At 45.3% G+C, this 23,864-nt stretch overlaps 1 protein-coding gene across 3 annotated transcripts; it reads left to right on the forward strand.

Annotated features, from left to right (window-relative positions):
- Window positions 1-1,112: 1,112 nt before the first annotated feature.
- On the forward strand, window positions 1,113-21,900 carry PRDM1 (PR/SET domain 1). Of its 3 annotated transcripts, none has more exons than XM_084890510.1 (7): window positions 1,113-1,178; window positions 3,205-3,456; window positions 10,025-10,144; window positions 13,699-13,951; window positions 18,844-19,949; window positions 20,401-20,529; window positions 20,875-21,898. In XM_084890510.1, the coding sequence occupies exons 1-7, from the start codon at window positions 1,134-1,136 to the stop codon at window positions 21,448-21,450; spliced, it is 2,481 nt and encodes an 826-aa protein (XP_084746636.1). In that variant the 5' UTR covers window positions 1,113-1,133; the 3' UTR covers window positions 21,451-21,898. The 3 variants fall into 3 exon arrangements, with proteins under 3 accessions (XP_084746636.1, XP_084746635.1, XP_084746634.1); XM_084890509.1 differs by lacking the exon at window positions 1,113-1,178 and adding an exon at window positions 1,239-1,528; XM_084890508.1 differs by lacking the exon at window positions 1,113-1,178 and adding an exon at window positions 2,703-2,944 and having other exon boundaries at window positions 20,875-21,900.
- Window positions 21,901-23,864: the final 1,964 nt, after the last annotated feature.

Genomic DNA, 23,864 nt, shown 5'->3' on the forward strand with positions numbered 1-23,864 from the left:
TGTGTGCGTGTGTGTGTGTGTTGAGACGTGGGTGTGTAGGCACACGTGTATTTAAAATAAAGACATTGCAGCCAGAGGTGGAAGGAGAGATGGTTTTCAAAACAACCACCTTTACGAGGCAAGCAGGAAAAGTGGGAGACTTGGGCCAGTGATCTGCTCAGCGATGGCAAAGGGGTGCCTGCTGTAAATGGACCCCATGCACCATTGTTCCTCTGAATTAGAGGGCTCCTTGCTGAAGGCACCAGACCATCGGAGGAAGTAAAGCATCTGGTTTGTTTTGTAATGAGAAGCAGGAATGCAAGGTCTACGCTCTTAATAATAAACAAACAGGACATTGTATGCCATCATCACAGGATGTCCTTCCTTCAGCTAAGGGCTGACTGGGGCTGGAGGAAAAGCCGGCTCCGAGCGACAGGGCTCCGAAGGAGCCCCACTAATTACTGCCTCTGTCTGCCCTCCACTTGGAATGACCTGCTCAACCTTCCCTTTAACTGGGAAACGATTAATACACTACATGCTTACACGCTTCTCAGAAGTCTGGCTGTGGGTTTTGGGGACAGAGAAAAGGCGCACACAAAAAAACCAAACACGTTAATCTGTAGGATGATGACTTCTTCCTATTTCCCAATTTACTAAATAATTGAAAAGAGGAAGTGAGCGCTGCCAAATTTGAATGCATTTTAGTTAGCAGGAGAAATGGAAGCTTACAGGTGTGTGTCTGTGTGTGTGTGTGTGTGTGTGTGTGTGTGTGTGTTTCATAGGTAATAGGTCGAGGATCAGACAGCAACCTTTTATTACAATTGGATTAAAAAAATAATAATTTCACTTGTTCTTTCCAAATAAATTTCATGTAATCTGTAATTGGACTTGAGCCGAGCACACCACAACATGTTTAGATCCTTTTTTAGGTTTCTCCTCTTAATTTAAGAAATGTGCGTGCACCCCCTTACCTCCTTCCCCCTTCTCCGCCCGCCCTCCCCCCCCCCCCCCCCCCCCGAAAAAGCCTCGGCAGGAAGGAGGGCGATCTGGAATACTTAGAATACAATAACAGCCCGCGTAAGCGCCGAGGGGTACGAGCCTTCCAAGGGAAGGAGGATGCATGTTGAAATCCCAGGCGGACCGGGGAGGCTGGGATGGGGGAAAGCGCCGGGCCGGGCCGGGCGGCCGCGCTGGTGCAGGTGAGGCCACGCCCCCCACTTGAGGCGCGGGTGCTGAGTCAATCAGACAAATGGGAAATCTGCAGCTGGGAGGGCAGAGCCGCCGCGCCGGTTAGCGCAGACTGAAAGCGCCGCGGCCGCAGGCCCGCAGTCAGTGCTCCGGAGGAGGGCGGGCAGCGCAGCACCTGTCCGCGCCCAGCGCCGCGCCGCCCGCCGCCCGGATCGCGGAGCCGCCGCCGCGCGCCCGTCTCCGGGTCCCAGCCGCGCCCGCGGGGCCGCCGCGGAGGAAATGCGGACCGGGCAGCGATGAGCGACCCTGCTCTCCGATGTTGCTGGATATTTGCTTGGGAAAGCGCGTGGGGACGACCTGGGTAAGGAGCTGGGATCTTCTCTGTAAAGCTGGAATTGACCTGGAAACTTCTTTTTTTTCTTTTTCTTTTTTTGCTCTCGTCGCAAGTGGAAACCAGAAAGGCTTTAAGGCACTTAGAACTGTCAAACATTTATTTGTAAGGCTTTTTTTTTCCTTATGAATCATTAACCCTTTCAGTTCTGGGCGTCCTTGTCAACTCGCTGAAGTTTCAGCGCCGTGGCTTCTGCCCCGTCCGAGCTCAGGGACGACGGCTCCGGGTGGGCTGGCTTTTTACATGTTGTTTTATATATTTTTTTTTTTAACGCGTATTTGGCATCCTGACTGTGCATGTTGCAACCCCATGAAAAAAATAAAGCAAGGGTGCTTGCATCGTAACCGAGGGAAGGACAACTTTGCATCTGGCTTCTTTTTCTTTCTTTTTTTAAGCATCATGTTTAAGGAGATGGAAGAATGTGGAAGCCACCCTGGAGGACTTGCCCGGTGTTGTGTGTACATTCTAAGGGGGACAGGCTCTTACATGGAAGAGAGACGCATGTTCCTACTTTTTACCAAGCATGTGTATATGGGAAAACATCGCAGTTGTTTGCCTTCTCTCTCTCTCTCTCTCTCTCTCTCTCTCTCTCTCTCTGGAAAACACTATCTGCGGGTGAGGAGGCACTGCTTTCGGGAATCTCCTTGTCCATTTCTAAGTGGAAGCAGAGCGAGTGCTCTGAGTCTCCTCTATTTATTATAACTTTAGTTACAGTAAACTGTAGCACATCAGTGACTTCTGGGAATTTGTACACTTTCAGATTTAAATGGAAAGTGCTATTTGTAGCTGAGGGCTCCTGAAGGAATTCTCTCCCGGGAATTCTATTGAGCGGTTTTATGTTTTGGTGTTTGTGTGTGTGTGTGTGTGTGTGTGTGTGTGTGTGTTCTTGCTTTTCAACTTGGCGTGGGATGCCCACAAGTCTGAAGGCACGGTGGGGCGTTGGAACCCCTCACCCATCTTCCCTCCTCTGTTCCTGTGGTCCAAACAATTTCTGAAAGGCTGCACCTCCGTGATGCTGGCAGGATGCAATCCTTTCCAGACTTGAGAGGATGAAAGAGATCCCTCGGCCGAGGGGGGCGGGAGGGGGGGCAGTTGTTTTGAAAGTTGTTTTGCATCGGGAGCTGGTGGGAAAGTTCAGTCTTCCCCATTTGGAAAAGGCAGGCTGGGTTCCGCTCCTGCAACACACACGCGCTTTCCATTTTTAGCTTCATTCACAGGCAGACAGAGCTCCTTCCTCTTCCTCTCCTTGTTTGTGACAGTCTTCTGAGGCAGCTTTTCCACAGCGCCCAGGGGCTGGCAGCCATGACCCCAGGCGTTCTGGGACCCGGGACCGAGCGCCCACAACATTTTTCTGCCGTGAGAAGGAAAGCCGGGGATTGTTCAGAGGTGGTGGTTTTTGTGTTTTGTTTTTTTTTTTATCCCCCCAATGAAGTTGCCACACTTTTTTTTTTTTTTTTTAAACCTTGAGTAGCCTTCTCAAACCCTGCTTCTTTAAGGCAGTCTTCTCTCTCCTGCTGTTTGGCTCTTACTCAACTGTACCAAGCACTCGGCATCTGCTTTTCAAGTCTTCAGACTACTGTATTAGTCATAGCCTCCCGGAGGAGCCACAGGACAATGGGGATTAATGGCCTTCCCTTCTCTTCCAGGCTGCCCCGAAGTGTGACTCCGGCAGCGCTGTGAGGTTTCCCGGGCTGGCAGAGGGGCCGGAGGGCACCATGAAAATGGACATGGAGGACGCGGACATGACTCTGTGGACGGAGGCCGAGTTCGAAGAGAAGTGTACCTACATCGTGAACGACCACCCCTGGGACTCGGGAGCCGACGGAGGGACTTCGGTTCAGGCGGAGGCATCCTTGCCCAGGAACCTGCTTTTCAAATACGCCACCAACGGCAAAGAGGTACGTGGTTGCCGCTTGCTTTATTGCTGGAGAAAGATGGGCCTCGGGTGCCCAGCCTCCCCCGTGGCCCCCGAGGCCTCCTCCTCTATCTGGTGAGGATCTCTAAGTGCCTGGAAGTAATTGATCCCTCACTCCACTCCTTTCATGGCTTTCTCTTTCCCTCCGTCAGCCCTGGCTCACTTCCTCCAGCCCTCCACGGTTCCATACTAATTAGTAAACAGTTAAGCCTTTTGGCAGCTTGACATGTCTTGGCAGAGCTCAGCCGCCGCGTGGGGAGGACGGCATGGTCAGGGAGCTGCAGGGCTCCCGGGCCCCGGGGCCCCCAAGGTGTCCAGCAGCTTTGGAGGGAGAAAACTTTTTCTAGGAAAAAAAAACACACACACACACACAAACAAAAAACTTGGTCATGTTTCCTTTGTCTCCTTTGGGTCGTTAGATGGCTTTATTCTTTTTAACGAGCCAGCTTTTATTGGCTGGGTTTCTGCAATTATTCTCAAAACCCGGAGGTGTTTATGAACCGAAGGGATGGCATAAACCGGGAAGAGGGTCATGTAAAAAGTGTCCTCCGTGCCGATGACTTCAGCGCTCACCACGGTGGCTCCGGGGCGGCCCTGGGCTCTGGCTGGCCTGCCGGGCCCATTCCTTACTGGCCTCTGAAGTGGGTACACGCTTTGTTGCTTCAAAGGGGCCGAAAACCCCAACTTGGAAGGAGCCGAGGATGGGTGGGTACCCTTTTATATAACGAGTACGGCGAGGCGTGATGGGTAGCTGGGAAATAGCTTGCAGAACCGCCTCTTGTTCTGAGCGTTGGGCTCCCGCATTTGCTCTCCCTACTGGGCTGAGTTGAAGGACAACAGCTCAACAGACTCCCCACCACCAGCCTCACCTCCAGCCACTGTGTGTTCTGCGCTGGCCTCCACGGAGCAGGGCACGGGGGCCCTTTGCTGTAGGAACCCGCGGTTCCGTATTGGGACTCTTCGTGGGAGCCAGGAGGTCGCTCTCTTCCTTCTCGAAGGCCCAGCAGTGGAAGGATCCCGGGAGTCTGTTTGGGAAAGACTCTGTCCCTTTCCTATTTGTGTCTGAGTTCCCTGTTTTTGGTGAGGGGGAGACTCGACCATATAAAATCAAGCAGAGCAACTCTGCTTTTGAGTTTCATCGTAAAGCAATCTTTTTCCTTTCCCTGCTGGGAGAGTGGAGGTTGATTTTATAAAAAATTTCTTAATGTAAGATTGGTATCTAAAACAAACTTAAATGGTAGCAGTACTGTGAACATTCATAAAAATGGAACCCCAGAGATCAGCCTTCATTGTACCTCTTTCTGCAGGAAATACTGTTCTCAGTAGAAAGTTTTTTACCCTGTGGCCCCTGGAATCAATGTTAGGACTTGTTTGGGTATTTAAGGTTTGGCTGTGGCTTTCCAAGCGGCAGTGTGTTTCCCCCCCATCTCCTATTTGACCAAACGCTGGTCTCTTCCCGGGTTCATTTGTGCTGTGTTGCCCTGTCCAGCCCATGAACTGAAATGAATTTCTATCCTGTGGGTGATCTTTGCCTGTTCATTCTACAGTGTTCAGGGCTCAGCGGAAGCTTTTCATTTTCCATCATTTGACTTAAAATCATAGCTTCGTTGAGTAATGCCCTTCGATCGTGTAGTCCAAGGTTCGGAAAGATAGCCACTTACCTAAAGGGCACAGCTAGAGCCAGAGCCCAGGCTTGGAAGGAGCAAAGTTCTGACTTCCCCAGCAGTGAGTGCTCTCTGATTGTGCTACACTGGCCCCTCTTGGTGTCACTGTGGCTTTATTTTTAGTCTGAACATATTTCAGACCGATCCTTTATTAAGCTGGCTTGTCTTTTTCTTTTCTTCTGAACATTTATCTCCCTACTTCAGTATGTTCACACCAAAAAAAAAAAAAAAAAAAAAAAAAACAGAAAAAAAGAAAAATGCTGTGCCTGAATTCCTAAAAGAGGGTCCTTCCACACTAACCTAATAAGAGATCAGGGCTCTCTTATTCTATTTTCCCGTATTTTATGTAACTGAAACACTTGACTAAAATAGTACATCTTCAGTTCCTAATCTTAAAAGCAACCAGGAAACCAACGTAAATGCAAGGCTGTCGGAAGCTTACTCTGGAATTTGTACCTGCTTTTCTGTTTCTCCCTCTTTGAACTTTGGGGAAGGACAGCTCCCTTAAGGTGGTGAAGGAGGACTGTGGGGCTGGGCCATTGAGGACGTGCCTGCTGCATACCAGCTCTCTCAAACAGACCTTTCGGACCGGTGAACTGTTTACACCGTCATTATTCAGTTAGTCCTTTCAGTCCCACCAGCTGTGGAAATAGGCAAAAAACGCCCTTCTACATGTAGTTTTTATCTGACTGATTTTACTAATTTAACTTGCCCTTCTTTAAGTGTTTTCATTTAAGTAGCAGAAGATATACCACATTATGTACTGTTGTGCTGACATACTTGGGGATTTTTTTTTTTTAGCAAGACCATTTTTCACTATGAATTTGTGCTATGTGTCAGCACCTTTTTTTTTTTTTTTTTTTTTTTCCTTTTGGTTTAAAAACAAAACATACAACCGTGTTTCTGATCTTGACCCTCATTTTTAGATTTGGTTTAGAATCATTTTTGTATCTTTAATGAGGCTGTTCTTACTTCCTATTTCCAGAACTCACACCAAATATAGACATAGTATTCAAAACTGTTTAAGCTTTTTTAACTGATGGGCTATTCTTTTAGAGGGGTTTTCCCCTTGTCCTCCTGAAAATAATTTTCTATGAATATTTGAATACAGAAAGGTCCATTTAAACATTTATATTTTAGAAGTGGTAGCCTGCTCTGAAATGGCTCGTGTTCCAGAAGTGCTGTGGCTCCGAGTCTGACCTCCCAAAGCCATGTGGTGATAAACATCGGGTGGACGATGGGGACTCGCTCAGTGTCCACTTTGATGGAAGTCCATTATTAACTCAAGCCATCTGCAAAAAGTATCTTGCCCATAACGTGCAATTCTCTCTTCTTCCTACCGCCTTTTATTTGGGCGACATGTTCGGAGGCATTACCACATTTCCTTTAATACAAAGATAATTAAGGAGGAAACCTTCTAAAAACATCTCCATTTGCTCCACCCCTTTTTAAAAAAATGAGGTGCATTACTGGCTGAAGTCTTGGTCCACAGCAGTGCTAGTCATCTCATTGCAGATAATCCTTATGATTGTAATCGAATGAGGCCTTTTGTGGGGCTAGGGGTGAGGAAGGGGAGAGATAGCTAGTAATTAAAATGATCTTACTGGCATCTGGGCTGAGAATGCTCACAGAACATTTAGACCTGAATGCTGTTTCTGATTAAAACCCACTACTGTGTGTGTGTGTGTGTGTGTGTGTGTGTGTGTGTGTGTACACATACTCCCTAAAGGAGGAATTGCTTTAAACAACAAACAGAGAACTTACATTCTCCTTGCTATCAGATTTTTTACTTCTCCCCCACCCCCACCCCATCGTACGTTGTGAAATCTTCATTTTGTCTAGGAGCCACTGACCCCCGTGTTCTGTGACTGGAGCCACTGACAGAGAGGGATCTGCTCCTGTGGCAGAGGGGTCGGCTCCGCACATAACCCGTGACATGGAAGAGCTTCTAGGGTCAAGCAGCGTGGAGGCCAGCATGGCCTGGCTGATAGGTTTATGGATATGGAAGGTGCACAGCAGCCTGTCCCCAGCAGAAATTCTTTAGGACCCTGGTCAGTTCCAGGGACGGTTCCTTCCTGAGCTAGGTGAACACATTCTTAATCTTCTTAGCACTGCAAGATCCAGGGCACACGCCAGGCTCCTCTGTGTCCTGTGCTTGCTCCAAGGATGGAATGTTGTTGGCTAAGCTTCACGTCGGGCCGCATCTTTCCAGGGAGGGGGCAGGCTGTGACCTGGTCTTCCACTTCCCATTGAAGCTCCACTCAGTTCCTATTCCCCTTCCTAGTTACCTGGCTGAGTACTGTGATCTTAAGAGTTGCAGCGGTTCTGTCCTCTTTGAATAATGTCTCAGACATGGATTTGAGATGAAAGTTTTTATTGTGTGTTAGAGTACTGGACTGAGCATGAATATATAGATGGCATGTTAGCTACATAATTCCTTCCCGCCTAAAAGTTCTGTGATCTTGTGTCTCTATTTATCTACATACATGAGTTTATTTGTACCCTACAGTTTTGTGTATTATAGGAAATTAAGATATTAAGACTGTTGAAAAGATAATCTAATATTGAGATTCTTTTATTTTGGGGGGCCTTAGGGGTCTCCATAGATCTCTCTTCCCCCACACACCTTCCTCTGTCTAGGTGTTCTCCTGTCTTGCCTGCTGTCTGGCATTTGTAAGGTTACAGATGGGAAGAGTTACCTCCAATAGTGCCTTATAGCTTCCCCAGCGATTTGCCCATGTTGCTCAAATAGGGATTGGGTGACATATCTTCCTTAAATTTCTACGTGGCCTTTGTACACAGGAACATGTTGTGTGTTTTCTTAATGTAAGATTGGTATCTGAAAACCAAGAGGCCCCGGGGTTTAAAAAGAATGGCAATTCAGAAGAAACACTCTGACCTCAATGCAGTGCTCCTTGTTGGTAATCAAGCTCTGACTCCTAAGACACTGTCTGCAAGAGACTATAATTTAAAACAAAGTTGATGAACCAGTTGAGTACCTTTCTTAAAATTACTGCTTTAAAGTGGATATGTTGAAAATATCAACTGCTAATTATTGGCTCACCAACAAATGACATTATTTGTTTTTCCTGTTTGTCATTTTAATGTTATGGGACAGTCACTCAAACATGAATGCCAAGTGGTTTGCGTGTCATAGCAGTCAATTCCATGAATTTTTCCAATTAATTAGGTTCAATAATGTATTATAAACAATGAGCCTCTGAATAAGTAAGTCCACTTAAGCTTTAGTATATGTTTTATCTCAAGACTATTCTGAGGTATTCTTGTCTCCAGTAGTTGTACTGCCAACAAATACCCATAATGACAAACTGTTACTGAAAGGGCAGATAGATGTAAATGAAGGCAGAGGAAGAGTGATGAAATGAACATCTGCTTTTTTCACCTGTCTGCCAGAAATTCATAAATGACCAAAAATAACATTCTAGCTGACCAACCTTGTTTCAATTTGTGTTAAGGGTAGAAAATTTTTTTTCTGTCTTTCCAGTCTTTGTATGTTCCATTGGCTTATATATTGAACAGTAAAAATATATATATATATTAAAAGTAATAAATAAATAAAATTCAAAGAAATTTAAAAATTATTGGCTGATAAGAAATATATTAAAAGAGTGGTCTCTCTACCTTATAAGTAGAGAGTGTGCCTACTCTATATGCATTTAAACAGAGGTTTGAACTTTTAATGCTATTTAATGAAGTGTCAGTGCATGTCATAACTAAAATCTTAGATTCCTTTATGAACATTATTGACATATTTTGGCCTCCATTTCAGTTAAGCAATTAAGCAGGAACCACCAGGGATAATAAAAACTAGAAACAAATATTGTCTTTTACCTCCCCTCTTGGTCCATATGGTATTTAGTAACTAACTTGTAGGCTCTTTTGGATGGGAAGAAAATAAAAATGGGAAAGTGAGTGTATAAAAACCAAAACAAAACTGTAATTGCAAAATGTTGTGAAGGACTATTTACAGAGGAGTTTTTTCAATAGTGATGAATTGCTTCCTGATTTGTGGTTGGTGGCTTTTTTTTTCACACCCCCCCCCCCAAGAAATTTACGATCAATGAGGAACTGCATAGTTAACATGTTTCTTTAGTAAGACCCTAAAAAGTCAGAATGTGTGATACAGCCAGTCTGAGAAGGTCACTTCCTCTGATCTTAGAACCCGAGGCTCTCAGAACCCACAACTCTCCTCAGTATAAATTTCATTTTAAAGGAGGACTTTGACCACTGTTGAGTAGATGATGCTAGACAAGAACAAAAGTTACTTTGAGAGATCTTTTTTATAAAGAGAACTTACAAGCTATGAAGGAGAAAAAAAGCAACACCCTCATCTAGTTGAAGAAAAAGAAAAAAGAAGAAAAAAAAAAGCATGTATTTGGTTTCTGGTTCCTCGGGCCTCTGTGGAACGACCAAAGAGCATTATTTTGGTTTCTGAGGTTAAAACTACTTTATTCCCCTCAAGCACACTGTGTTTATGGTTGAGGGAGAGGAGAAATAGGAAACTAGGAGCAGGCTGAATTGGTCTGACCTTGACCATCTAATTCTGCATTGTCTGATTCCTGTTCTAAAGCAGAATGGATACCTCTCTGTTCTTCTAATATAAAAAGTAATCATAAAAATAAAAGACCCTCAACCACTGGAGAGTAATCCTTTAGACTATGTTAATGGTTGGTTAAATATTGGTTTATGATCTGGGAGTTTAAAAGTGGTCTTCCCCTAAGGTGAAGCACGATGTTAATTATGTAGGCGCCATATCATAATTTTGTCATTTTTGGTTGCCTTACCACTTGGCAACTCATTAAAATAAAAACATTGATTAATATGTTGCAGTCAAAGTAATTGTTTCATATGCCTTACCTCCTTTAGGTTATTGGAGTCATAAGTAAAGAATATATACCAAAGGGAACACGATTTGGACCTCTAATAGGTGAAGTCTACACCAGTGATACTGTTCCGAAGAATGCCAACAGGAAATATTTTTGGAGGGTAAGTATGGGAAAATTTTTCCGGATTCATTAAGAAAAAAAAGTAGAGCTAGAATTGCTGGGTCACTTCCTTTTTCAACTTGTACTGGGCCTCACCACCCACAGGTATTCAGGTCCCCAGGGACATAGAGAATGCTAAGCAAGAGTGATGAAACTGGCTAAACGTTTGGCCCTAAAAACCAACAGTTATAGGTGGTTAGGATGGAGATATATGGACTATATGTGGATCTTAACTTTTGCAATTCATTGAGCTATGTGAAGAAAGGAAACAGTTTACTTCTTGCTTCAAGGGTAGGCTCATTTGCATTTCTCTTCAAGGAAGTAGTAATGAGTCACCAAGTCTTAGATTTCACCTCTTCTTGATTTCTTGCTGAGTTAACTTTAATTGAGTGGAAGAATAAATTATAAATGAATAATCTTGAAAAGAAAAATGCCATTCAGGAAGGCAAGGTAGAAGATAGCACTAGGGAAATGCAAATGGACCTCAGAACTAGTCCTGTTTAAATTTATCGCCACCAGCCCGGCTGTCATGCCTCAGTGGTTGAGCATCATCCTATGAACCAGGAGGTCATGGTTCGATTCCCGGTCAGGGCACATGACCAGATCGTGGGCTTGATCCCCAGTGGGGAGTGTGCTGGAGGCAGCCAATCAATGTTTCTCTCTCATCATTGGTGTTTCTATCTCCCTCTCCCTCTCCCTTCCTCTCTCTGAAATTAATAAAAACACATTAAATTCATCTGCACCACAAAACTATCGGATTTGCCAGTATGTAGATTATATCCATAGCTTTGGGGAAATGCTTACAATCATGCAAGATAATAAACTTCCTATAATATCCAGTCTGAAACTCTAGCCAATACAATTTCCTTTGGAATATCAGGGTTAGAAAGGACCTCAGAGGTGAACTAATTAGATGAAATCCTTGAGTAAAAGACTCTGGAGTGAACAGAGGAAAAATTGGGCTGCTTTTCATCTTCCCATAGCTCTCTGCAGGATATTTCATTTCCTCAATTAGAAAATAAAGATATTTGTACAAAATTTAAAAGTAAATTTTTATACATACTTCCATAAAAAGCACACAACAATTGGGGAATCATTATTTGAATTATTTTCAGAAACAGCTGCATGGTAACAACAAAAATGGGATTACAATTAGTTTGGCCAGTATTTACCTAGAACATTTCTACCTTTTAGACAGGTATCTTGACAAAATACATATTTGGGGATCATTCAGAAGCTGTTCCTAAAAAAACAATTTTTTTTCAAAAGCCAGGAAGTTTTGTGTTTTTAGAAATGTAGTATTCTATTTTCCAAGCAAATGAGAACTCTGAGAGTTGTGTGCTCACAACTTTTCTTATGCTTAAAATACATGAGTTATAATAGGCAAAATGTTAGTGCATTTTTGCATTTATTGCCAATAAAATCTTTTCGGAAGTGAAACAGAGGTGTGTGATTCTCATTTGTAGGTCTGAATTAAGAGAATCTAGCAAAAGTCTCATTAATGCCTGGTCATTTTGACAAAGAGAAGAAACACCTAAGAACCCTCCTATCCTTCTCCCAGTTCCCTCATTCATTCACGATTCACTATAAGTAACTAAAATGCTGTTCTTGGGAGGATTTATTTGAATCAGTCTTTCACACACAAAGGATGTTGTAGGAGATAACTCCCCACGTGTTGTTAAAAGCATCCTGATGTTGCTGGCAGGAATATGGACATCTGTTTGAGAAAAGAAAAAAGTTTCATGCAAATTACACAGTCAAAGAGAAGAGAAGGGATGTTCAAGTTGAGAAACCAGTGACATTTCTTGTAACTGTACTATGAGTCAGCACTTTTTAATCTTCTTGATAATATATGGAAATGTAGTGAGGTGACAGGGAGCAGCGTTCATTTGACGTATGCATATTTTCTCGCGTGTGTGCTTGTGTGTGACTTCATGGCACCAATAATTCTTTTTAAAATGAGGATACAGTAAATTGTAGTCCGTGGAAGGCTGACTGGAACCAACATACCCGTAGCTTTAGAAAGCAGTTTCCGCCCAACCAAGAGTGCAAGAGCGATGGAACCCCATGTTCCTGGAAGTTTGCACATCAGAGTAAACAAACTTGAAAACCCCTCTTGATAGCAGAATTCACCCAGCCTTGTTCCATTTTCTCTTAACAAAACACACCGCAAACGCTCTCACAAGCTGCTTTGATGAAGCCACATGTATTTCCCCCTTCACAATTTACAGGAAGTTACTCTTAAAAGAAAGTGATTCTGGTGTTTACTGCCCGTGTTAAAGGGACAGAGTTCCTTTTTATCTCTGATAACGTTTGAGCGAAATACAGAATCAATTTATAGACTCCCATAGTATGTGACTAAGAGCAAAGGAGTAACCTGCTCTCCGGGACGAGCCGTGCCCCACTGCTTGGAGACTAGAGGTTACAGATGAGCAGGTATTGATGATTGTAGATGCGTAAGGAAATGTCTTAGGTCTGAAGAAGAGGTGTGATACATGTTAAAAAGAGAGAGAGAGAAAAAAAAATACTTTCTGTGGAAGGGTAAGCCGTTTCATGATGGAGCAGTTTCAGGAAGAACGTATATTTTGATTTCTTTTTTTTCCTGTTCTTACCTCTGCCTTTTCCCCACCCCGAGTGGCCTGTGTGCATCTGTTAAACAGAAGTTACCACAAGGCAAACTTGGAAATCTGCTTTATGCACGGCCCTTAAAGAACGACATGGTGTCTTCCTGTTCTTTTCCCAAAAACACATGCCGATGGCCCTGTGAGTGGCGTTCCAGCCAGCCTCCTCCCAGATAAGAGGGTTCCCTCTCCCCTCCTTTGGCAAGGCTGGGCATGTTTATCAAGAGGAAAAGTGACTCCGCGGTGTAGACTGTCAGATGCTGGCTCCCGGCCCAGCCTTCACTTTGTTATGCCAGGTGAAGTTCACCTCTGCCCCACCCAGTGCTTCCACAAAAAAAGGCAAGGTTCCAAGTATTTATATGAACAAGTGTTACTTCTGGACTCCGAGGCTTGGGGGTGGAGGATGTTTGCATAGTTTAAGCCTTGGGCGGGGGTGTAGGAAATGGCAAGTACAGAGGCCATAGAAAAAGTGGAGAGACTCGGTTTGACGTAGCCCGTCGGCTTGTCTTCTGTGCAGTGACTCAAAGCATTAAAAGTCAGCATCATCGGAATTCAAGTTGGTAGCGTCACCCACTTGCCACTCGCCGCCGTGGCAAAAAGTAGGACTCGGCTGTTTTCATTCACCCGAGGCGAGGCAGCTCCTCAAATGAAGTGTTGTGTTTCATCCTTTTGTTATTTCCCCCCCCCCCCACACACACACACACGTGAAAAGGCGGTAAAACCGAGATGGAAAAGGTAACTGACAGTGTGCCTTACCTGTTTCTGCCCTTGTTTCTGCTGATTCAAGGCGACTCGGGCCGAACAGATTTGATTCTTTCTCTAGCTAGGTGATAGGGGACCAGAAGCCACACATGTGCTTTGCTGTGTTGATTCTTAAGAGGTGCCTGGGGGCTGACCCTCTTCAACCCGTCTGTCTTCTCTTCCTGCCGGACAGATCTACTCCAGAGGGGAGCTTCACCACTTCATCGATGGCTTTAAGGAGGAGAAGAGCAACTGGATGCGCTACGTGAACCCGGCGCACTCCGCCGGGGAGCAGAACCTGGCTGCCTGCCAGAACGGGATGGACATCTACTTCTACACCATTAAGCCCATTCCTGCCAACCAGGAGCTGCTTGTGTGGTATTGCCGGGACTTTGCAGAGAGGCTGCACTACCCTTATCCTGGAGAGCTGACAGTGATGAATCTCAGTAAGTGGATTACAGAACAAAAAAAAAATGTTAAATGCCAGTCATGTCAGTTCTGCCCCTCTGAGCTAATAACATGTTGTTTAATTATATGGCTTCGTCTGTTGGGCCAAGTAGGTGGCTTAAACCAGGCCCTCAGAAGGAGGGGAGGGGTGAATTTTAGTGCCTATTTCCTATTATAAGACTTGACCATTTGAAAAAGTATGAAGAGCTACTTTGAGTGTTGAATTCAGAAAGTTCACCAGAAGAAATATATGTCCGATTCTAATATCTCCAAAAGGGGGCAGGGAGGGGTAAGGTAGAGATTGGTTCTGACAGGCTGACTTGGCAGGGAAAAGAGCGCCCCCCCCCCTTGTTTGTGGTAATTTGTCGGTGCTTAAAATATGCATTGAAATCTTGTAGAGATGCCCATTTGGTTATTAAGTTATGGTATGATGTGGAACATAGGAGACTGATTCTAGAAAAACTGGAAGCTGTAATTTTTTTTTATGTTATTCTAAATGAAGAACAAGATTTTATATTTTAGCTTCCTTCTTTTATTTGATCAATTCATCAGTTTTAAAGTAGCCACTTATCACTATATTGTAACCAATTCTCAATTCCTTAGATTTATAAGCCTCTACTTTTTTATTTGGTGGAAGGTTGTTGTCTACTTCATTTTAGTCCTTCTCAGGTGACCTCTATGAATGATTTAAGAATTACCATAACATTCCAACCTGTTGTAACTATGCGTGTGTGTTCTCAGTTACACTGCTGTGTAATAAATCAGTTTCTTAAATTAAGTTTAGATTTTTAAAGTAAAATTGTAAACCTTTTTGTTTAAAAGTTTCAGCATCTAAATGCTGATATATTTGTAACTTGTGGTTTTGGCATCATTTCAAACTTAAGGGGGAGTTGCAAGAATAATACAAAGAATTCCCAGATACACTTTACCCAGAACCTATCATTGATACGGTTTCGCTTTTGCTTTATTTAAAGGCTAAATTGTTTTAGTTTACACTTTCATCTTTGAGACTTTTGGAAGAATGATGTAGGCATACATTAGAGTTTTTTACTTCAGCTCTAGGACCAACTTATCCTAGATAAGTTTGTATAATCCCAACTCTGTAGCTCTTTAGTGCTCATCACAGTGTCTACTTCATCTCTTTATGATCTCAAGATTATTTATAGTTTTCTGCAGAACAGGGAATATAAAAGATTATGGATCTCCTCCTCATAGGCTTGTGTCTGTGGCCCATTGATACGCACGTGCCCACGTGCACACACACAGGGCACCTTGAGCTTCATAATAATAAATTTATAATAAATAAACTAGCTTCCAACATGAGCATGATGGGTATAATCAGGTCCTAGGCAAAGGTGGCCATTCTTTTCCCTCATTTCCCTTCACTGCTCCCAAGAATTGCTGTCATGTCTCAGAGCCAAGCATCTAAGGAGCTACTGAGCTTTTTCACCATCTGTATGTGCCAGGCCTCGTACTCAGAGCCTGGTGGTAAAAGACAACTTAAATTCTGGCAGGGCATCTCATGGGAAGATAGGCAGGCTCCTCCTAACTTTCTCAGCATAGCAAGTCACTTCCTTTGGGGGGTCTTCTTACAGTCCTTGGGCTTAATTATTCATGGGTTCAGAGAAATACCTTGATTTCATCTTTTTAAACAGTGACTCCATGTGAGGTGATGCATCCCAGTGATTTTGTATGAACCACAAAAGAACCTTTTTGCATACCTCCCTCCCTCTCTGCCAATCAAAGAAAGGTTTTTAAGGTCTTGCATTTTTATCCTCCAATGAAAAGTTTTGCACATATTTTGAGACTCAGGGGCATATCCTTTATGTTCAGAAGCAACATTCTTGTGTACTGTGAAATGATACCTTTCTTCCCCCAAAAATATCCCTTATTGTTTATTTGCAGAAATTTTTTCCTAAATGGTGGTCTAACATTCCCAAGTTCCCTTTTATTGCCCAGTATTCATGGTAGAGAATGAGAGGTAACAATACTGGTCACATTGGGCCAAGACTCCTAGTGCCGATTGTGAAACCAGTTGTCTTAGGCGTGGTAACTGATGACTGAGACTGATCAGGAAAATTTCCACTATTTCATCAGGCCTAACAGGTAGATTGTGTGTGCAAGTGAGTTGTGTGGCAAATTATAGCACAAAAAAGGTCCATGCCAGAATCCCCATGACGACGTTAAGTGCCAGTGATGGCTCAACTGGTAGGGTGTTGAAGAGAAGAGATTTGATGCAAACTTAGGTCAAGAAAAATAAGTATTCAGAAATCACAAATTGGCATTTTTTTAAAAAAACAAAAGAAAAGGAGTCGGAACTATTAAAATAGGTTTAACTCCTACTACCCCTTTCAAGTTTTTTTTTGTTTTTTTTTTGGTATTTTTTTCTATCTATCTTACTAACCCATCTAGAAAACAGTTGACCAAATTATAGACTTCTAAATGTTCATCTGCGTTCTCAGTTTCAGTTGAAAACAGACTTTGTTTTGCCTATTGCAGAACTTCTAGGTTCTTTCTTGTAGTCTTGGGGGTTCTTATTATAGATCGAAAATGTGAGTCGGCATAATTAAGCCATTCAGAGCCTTCAGAAGCAGTTCACTCTTGAAATGACTCTGTCCGCCTACAGCCATGTAAGATTTAAGAACAAAAACACATCTTGATTTTCCTTTTCATGTTAACTCAAGCTGCTGCTGAGTGGGAGATTCAGAAATGACACCAGCTCCCCTGATTACTCAGCTGCTAAGGATGATTTTTTAAAATGTACCTTCTGTGGATGGCGTGCTGTCCACCTCACAATTCCTCAGGAGGGGCTACCTTCCCTCTGGATATTGTTTTGGAACAAGACGCAAATTTGTTTTCAGAAAGGCATGAGAGATAGCAAACATTTATTGCAGATTTACTATGTGCCCGACACTGCTAAATATTTTACCTAGAAAATGATGTTTGTTGGCCGAATCATTAGTGTGTTTTTTTTCAGTTCAGTAAACGAATTGTTGAAACCCTTAGTAAGAACACCTCTGACTAAATAGGAAGAACAAGGCTGTGGTTGAACTAAATGTTTTGCTTTCACTTTAATTTATTGAATTTTATAATTGAAAGAGTATTGAAGCCACTGGAAAAAGTAAGAGACTTTTAGACATAATTTGCCACATAAAAATGGCAGAAAAGGATGATGGTGAAGTGTCTGTATTTCAGGATGACACTTTTTGCTAACATGGGCCTACGGGGATGCTCTGAGTCACTCTCTTTCAGCCTGCCTGAAATTCGTTCCTGTGGCTGAGAGAGATATACGTCTTGCCTATCAGTTTTCCAACTCCCGTTGTCTATCTTCCTTTACCATTTAGGCTTTAAAAAACAAAAGTGACAATTTGAACTTCCTGCCTGCTGGGCCTCACTGAAAGATCGATATTGGCCTGATAAGGGGGTATTTATTTTGGTTTAGTGGCTGCAGAAATCCCTCTCCCTCAACAAGCTTTCCATCACTGCCCCCATCAGCATCTTCCCTGATAGTGTCTGGGCTGTGTTTATTCTGGGGCCGCTGGCTCACCCGGGAGTCACTGATAACAGCCAGCAGCAGATAACATTCTCCAAGGGGCTCTCAGGCGGGAACCGAATCCCTCCAGCCTGTCAGCCTAGAGAATGGATTTGAAGAGCTCAGGATCTGGAGTTCCACCGAGCTCCTTTCTAGACCTATCGGATGTCAAGCCTGGAGTTCCTTCTCAGTTAAATCAAACAGGAACTTAAAAAAAAAAAAAAAAAAAAAAAAAAAAAAAAAAAAAAAGATGATGAATGATACTTTGCGGAGGCCTTGGCCTGATCCTCACCAGCTCACTCTCCTGCCTGTTGCGGCTGATGCCTTCGGTCTGTGGCAGGTGTTCACGCCCTCCAAGAACCTGAGCTCCAGCTCAGCCGCTTAGGTTTTACTTTTGCTTTCCAAGGCAGGCTGGGCAGGGAATTTTTGGTTTCCCTGCCCCGGCGGGTGCTTTCCTGAAGGCACCGTCTGTGCTGGGTGCTTGGAGGCAGGGCTGGCGAGGGCCTGGGGAGTCTGGCAGTGTCCTCCTCGTGGCCGCTGCTCCTAAATCGTATCCTGGCCGAGTCACAGTGTGCCTGCCGTCTCTGGGAACGCATGCTTTCATCCCGGCTGCCCGTGTCCTTTGGTGCGCCAAGTAATTGGCCTGGCCCGGGCAGTGCCCGTTGTGGTTTGGCAGAGAGAACCGTGTCCTGCCTCGTGAGTGATTCCAGGGGACGGCGTGGCCGGGAGCCGGGGCAGACCAGACAGAGCCGTGGCGGCGGCGTTCTTGTGTCGTCAGCAGGTCGAGGGGAAGGAGGGGCATCTGCGTTTCTGATCTGTCTCCTTTGGCGTGGACCGTTCTGTGCAGGGTGGTTTTTTTGTTTTTTTTTTTTTTTTTTTTTTTATCAAATTCATATTAAACGAGACCGAAGGTGAAAATTGATGACTGCCTGTTACTTGAAATGAGTCTTAATCTTCCACATCTCGCCCGCTGTGCTGACTTTCTCAGAACGGCGCTTATTAGTCTCTGACATCCCCCACCCCGGTATTTTTTCCACCCCGTTTTCATGGACGCGCTCCTGTGCTGGCCTGAGCAGCACTTTTCCATCACAGGGAGGGGGTGTTTTCTGTCAGTGGAAACAAAGTAACCTGAAGGATGCTCTTCGCTCCATCAGGCGATGCGGCCAGGGCCCCCTGTGCTGAGGAGGAAATGGAGCGGCACTTTGAGGGGGCCCCCGCAGGACGGGAGGCGTTGAGAAACCAGGTGTCTCGTTCGTGGCCAGCTGGTGCTCAGCTCCTCTCGGGGAGAGCACCACCTGGGCAATTTCACTTCAGCTCTCTGTCCCCCTCTGAGTAATCGTCCTTTCCTCTCCGTTTCAGCACAAGCCCAGAGCCACCCGAGGCAGCAGAGCACCGAGAGGAGCGACCTTTGCCCAAAGAACCCCCCGAAGAGAGAGCACAGCGTGAAAGAAATCCTGAAGTTGGACTCCCACCCCCCCTCCAAGGGGAAGGACTTGTGCTGTTCGAACATTTCACCCCTCGCTCCGGAAAGGGACGCGGACGACTTCAGGAAGAACGGGAGCCCCGAGATGCCCTTCTACCCCCGGGTGGTGTACCCGATCCAGGCCCCTCTCCCGGAAGACTTTCTGAAAGCTTCCCTGGCCTACGGGATGGAGAGGCCGACCTACATCCCTCACTCCCCCATCCCGTCCTCCACGACGCCCAGCCCCTCCGCCAGGAGCAGCCCCGACCAAAGCCTCAAGAGCTCCAGCCCTCACAGCAGCCCGGGGAACACCGTGTCCCCGCTGGCCCCGGGGCCCCAAGACCACCGGGACTCCTACTCCTACTTGAACCCGCCCTACGGCCCCGAAGGTCTGGGCGCCTACCCCGGATACGCGCCCCCCCACCACCTGCCGCCGCCCTTCATCCCCTCCTACAACGCCCACTACCCCAAGTTCCTCCTGCCCCCCTACGGCATGAATTGTAACGGCCTGGGCGGCATCAATAGCATCAGCAACTTCGGCCTCTTCCCCAGGCTGTACCCTGTCTACGGTAACCTCCTGGGCGGGGGCAGCCTGCCTCACCACCCCATGCTCAACCCGGCCACGCTGCCCAGCTCGCTGCCCTCGGAAGGAGCTCGGCGGCTGCTGCAGCCGGAGCACCCCAGAGAGGTGCTGGTCCCCACGCCCCGCAGTGCCTTCTCCCTCACCGGGGCCGCCAGCATGAAGGACAAGGTGTGCAGCCCCACCAGCGGGTCGCCCACAGCGGGCACGGCCGCCACGGCGGAGCACGTGGTGCAGCCCAAAGCTACCTCAGCGGCGATGGCGGCAGCCCCCAGCAGCGAGGAGGCCATGAATCTCATAAAAAACAAAAGGAACATGACTGGCTACAAGACACTCCCCTACCCCCTCAAGAAGCAGAATGGCAAGATCAAGTACGAATGCAACGTTTGCTCCAAGACTTTCGGCCAGCTCTCAAACCTGAAGGTAGGCCTCCCCGTAGAGCAGTCCGCCTGTCTGCTAGCGTCTGTGCCTGTAGTTGGGCATGCTTGTATGTAGTAGCTCGCTTTCCACAGCTTATCAAGTTCATGTTCCATAGTGTGGGGCCCGGGTTGGAAATAGTTGATGTGGGTTTGATAGTTGATGTTCCTTTTGGCGCTTCTGGCTCCGTGTGGCTGTGGACAAGTGACTTTCCCTCTCCTGAGTTCCTTCTGATTAACGAAAACACGGGGTTAGGACTACAAGAGCAGCTGTGAAGGTCCCCGCTGGCCTGTGACTTGTGTTCCTTCAGCTCCAACAAAGCAAAGCCTTCTGAAAACCTCGGGGCTGTCTTTTTTTCTATGTAAGACTTGATCTCGATGCTTAAGATCTCTGCATCCCATGTGCCGGGTCCTCCGGATCACTGAGAGCACAGCTAACCCATGTGGCTTCTTCCCAGGTCCACCTCCGAGTGCACAGTGGAGAACGGCCTTTCAAATGTCAGACTTGCAACAAAGGCTTCACACAGCTGGCCCACCTGCAGAAACACTACCTGGTCCACACGGGAGAAAAGCCACACGAATGCCAGGTGGGCAGTCTTTGGGGAAGGGGTAGACCTTCGGACCTCTGTAGGGAATTATCTAAGGAGTTGCCCTCCCCAGGCCACGCAGCCCATAGGTTAGCCAACACAAGAACCCGGTGCTGCAAGGTAGATGATGACACAGCCAGCTCCCCGTGGGTGGAAGATGGTAGGGGAAATAAACACCACCTCGTGTGCAGTGTGGCCACATCGCCCTGTTTGCTTAATGCCACACCAGCGGTGCCACAGGGAGGCTTCTCGCCTCCCGGGCTGCTGGGCATCATCGGTCTGTGAGCTTGCCCCTCCCACTGGCAACTCTTAATCCTCTGGCCTTCCCCTCTCCCCGCACTGCAGGTTTGCCACAAGCGGTTCAGCAGCACCAGCAATCTCAAGACCCACCTGCGACTCCACTCCGGAGAGAAGCCTTACCAGTGCAAGGTGTGCCCCGCCAAGTTCACCCAGTTCGTGCACCTGAAACTCCACAAGCGCCTACACACCCGGGAGCGGCCCCACAAGTGCGCCCATTGTCACAAGAGCTACATCCACCTCTGCAGCCTCAAGGTCCACCTGAAGGGGAACTGCCCTCTGGCCCCGACCACGGGGCTGCCTCTGGAGGACCTGACTCGGATCAACGAGGAAATCGAGAAGTTTGACATCAGCGACAATGCCGACCGGCTCGAGGACATGGAGGACAACATCGACGTGACCTCCTCTGTGGTGGAGAAGGAAATCCTGGCCGTGGTCAGGAAAGAGAGGGAGGAAACCGGCCTGAAAGTGTCCTTGCAAAGAAACCTGGGGAATGGACTCCTCTCAGGGTGTAACCTCTATGAGTCATCAGACCTGTCCCTCATGAAGTTGCCTCCCAGCAACCCACTACCTCTGGGACCTGTCAAGGTCAAGCAAGAAACAGTCGAACCAGTGGATCCTTAAGATTTTCAGGAAACAAAAAAGTGTCTTATTTTGTTTCTTCACTTACGACTTGGCGAGTCAGGGTGCCTGTAGCAGATTCCTTGTACATAGACCCAGGGCCGCAAAGCTCTCACCTGTCTGGAATTGAAGAAGGAGCTCCAAAGTTACTGAAATCTCAGGGCATAAATGAGCAAAGACAATATATTATACATATTATATATACTTATTTACACACATATATATATATTTGAACCTGTGTATTTTGAATATTGTGTGAATATGTTTGCATAGCCTTCCCATTGCTAAGACTATTGCCTAGCCATAATTATTTTTTCAATGACATTAATCCTTCATAATTTATTATTACAATCTACCATTTAAAAAGCAATAATTAAAAAACGTTTACAATGACTGGAAAAATTCCTTGTAATTTGAGTATAAATGTTATGTGTATATATATATATATATATATATATATATATATATATATATATATGTTTGTCTTGTGGCCATGCTTTGTAGACAATCTCTGCACATCTGTTGAAAGTACCTAAGGTTTAGTGATCAAATACATGACTTCAGTCAACCTCCTTCTGTAATAATGGTTTGAATATGAGGTTTTGGTATTGCCAAAAGTGGACAGTTGATGTGTTAATCCATAGGATCATGTCATTTGAACAGCATTGTATAACTTGGGGGTATGTGTGCAGAATTACCCAATAATAGCTTCCCGGTAGAATAAACAAGAAAGTCTTGTTTGTTTCTGTAGATAGTAGTTGAGTTCTTTCCCCCCTAGCCACGGAGTTACTAGAAAGGTGATAGATAACCTGTCTCCCTCTCCAAAAAGCAGGGTTGCTGCACCCCCAGAGTCATGCGACCATTCCGAGGGGCCCCGTGACTTTTGCATTCCCACCTTATTATCTGAAAATGTGAAGAAGACAAAAATGCCATGTTTAAAACCACTGCGAAACATTTCCAAAGCACAGATGGTTTTGTGTGTGAGTGAGGTGTAGGGGCTTGAGTCTGGGTGATGTTTTTGTTGTTGGGTTTTTGTGTTGTGTTTTTTTTTTTTTTTTTTTTTTTTTTTTGTCATGTTAAAATTGCACAAACATGGTGCTCCACCAGGAAGGATTTGAGGTCGATGGGCTCAGGCCACACTTAAAAACAAAAACAAAAACGGGTATTCTCGTTGTCTTAGGGTCAAAGCGGGTAATGAGCATTCCTATCCCCAACGCATCAATTGTATTCTTTCTGTAAAACTTCTCTTTTCCCTCAGTATTTGTGTTTTTACATTTTATGGTTAATTTAATTGAAGATGAAAGGGCATTGCAAAGTTGTTCAACAACAATTACCTCATTGAGTGTGTCCAGTCGTGCAGGAAATGAGGGCTTATCTAATGGGTTGCTACTCCAGATGAAACTAAGTGTGCTAGAACAAGGCCATTCTATCTCTTACTCTCGCTTAGCCCAAAGATTACATGTTGGCATTCAAGGTGTAGCAAAGAATGATGTATATTTATAAATCTATTTATACCACTATACCGTGTATATATAATATATTTATAACCACTTAAATTGTGAGCCAAACCATGTAAAAGAACCTACTTCTCCTAAGGGCAAGAAAAGAAAAAACAAACAAACAAAAAAACCCTTTCTGAGACTTTCTTTAGCACTCAATGACCTCACAGTCATACTGGTGAGCGTGGGTCCCCCCTCACTATTTGTAAAAGACCCTAAAACCTTGGTACAAAGGTGGGGGCCACATAACAACCAGGGGAAAGGAGAGAGATTGCTTTTTTTACTGTTAAGGACAATCTTAAGATGGCTTTATTTTTGTTTTGCCACATTATGATTATGTGGTCACACCCAACTCTTGGGAATAAAAATTCCATTATTATTCCTTAACTATTGTAATTTTTTCCTCTCTTCCTCTCCCTCCTTCCTAAATAGCTGATGTGTATTACTAGTCGATGTGGCTTATATATATATGCAGCACTCTGTTCATGGCACCTAATGCCAACCTGCAGAAGAGAACAACAAATTTAGGATAACCCAGGGAAACCCAAGAGCCTTACTGATCTGTTCCTATAAGGACCAAAACTGTCAGTGTATTGTGTATCAGTATTCGACAAACGCTGTCCTTAACTACAAGTAAACCAAAGCATCACGCTGACATTGACACCAAATGTTTTCTGTTCCCAACCACTCCTTTGTCCTCTTTTTCCTGCTTCTGTGCTTGCTTGTATGTGGGGGTTTTTACCGAGACCTGCACAGTGGCTTGAGACTTCCTGCTTCTCTGTAGCGTCTGACTTTCCCTCCAAGGCATCTTACATGTGAATGTTGAGCCCACAATCAGCAGTGGTTCTATTTCCCCCTCCCCTCCCCCTCAAAGTCAAAACTGACCAAAGTTACTGGCTTTTTACTTTGCTAGGACAA

Source organism: Pipistrellus hanaki (genome assembly GCF_964339955.1).
Source record: "Pipistrellus hanaki genome assembly, chromosome: 7".
NCBI classification, from domain to species: Eukaryota; Metazoa; Chordata; class Mammalia; order Chiroptera; family Vespertilionidae; genus Pipistrellus; species Pipistrellus hanaki.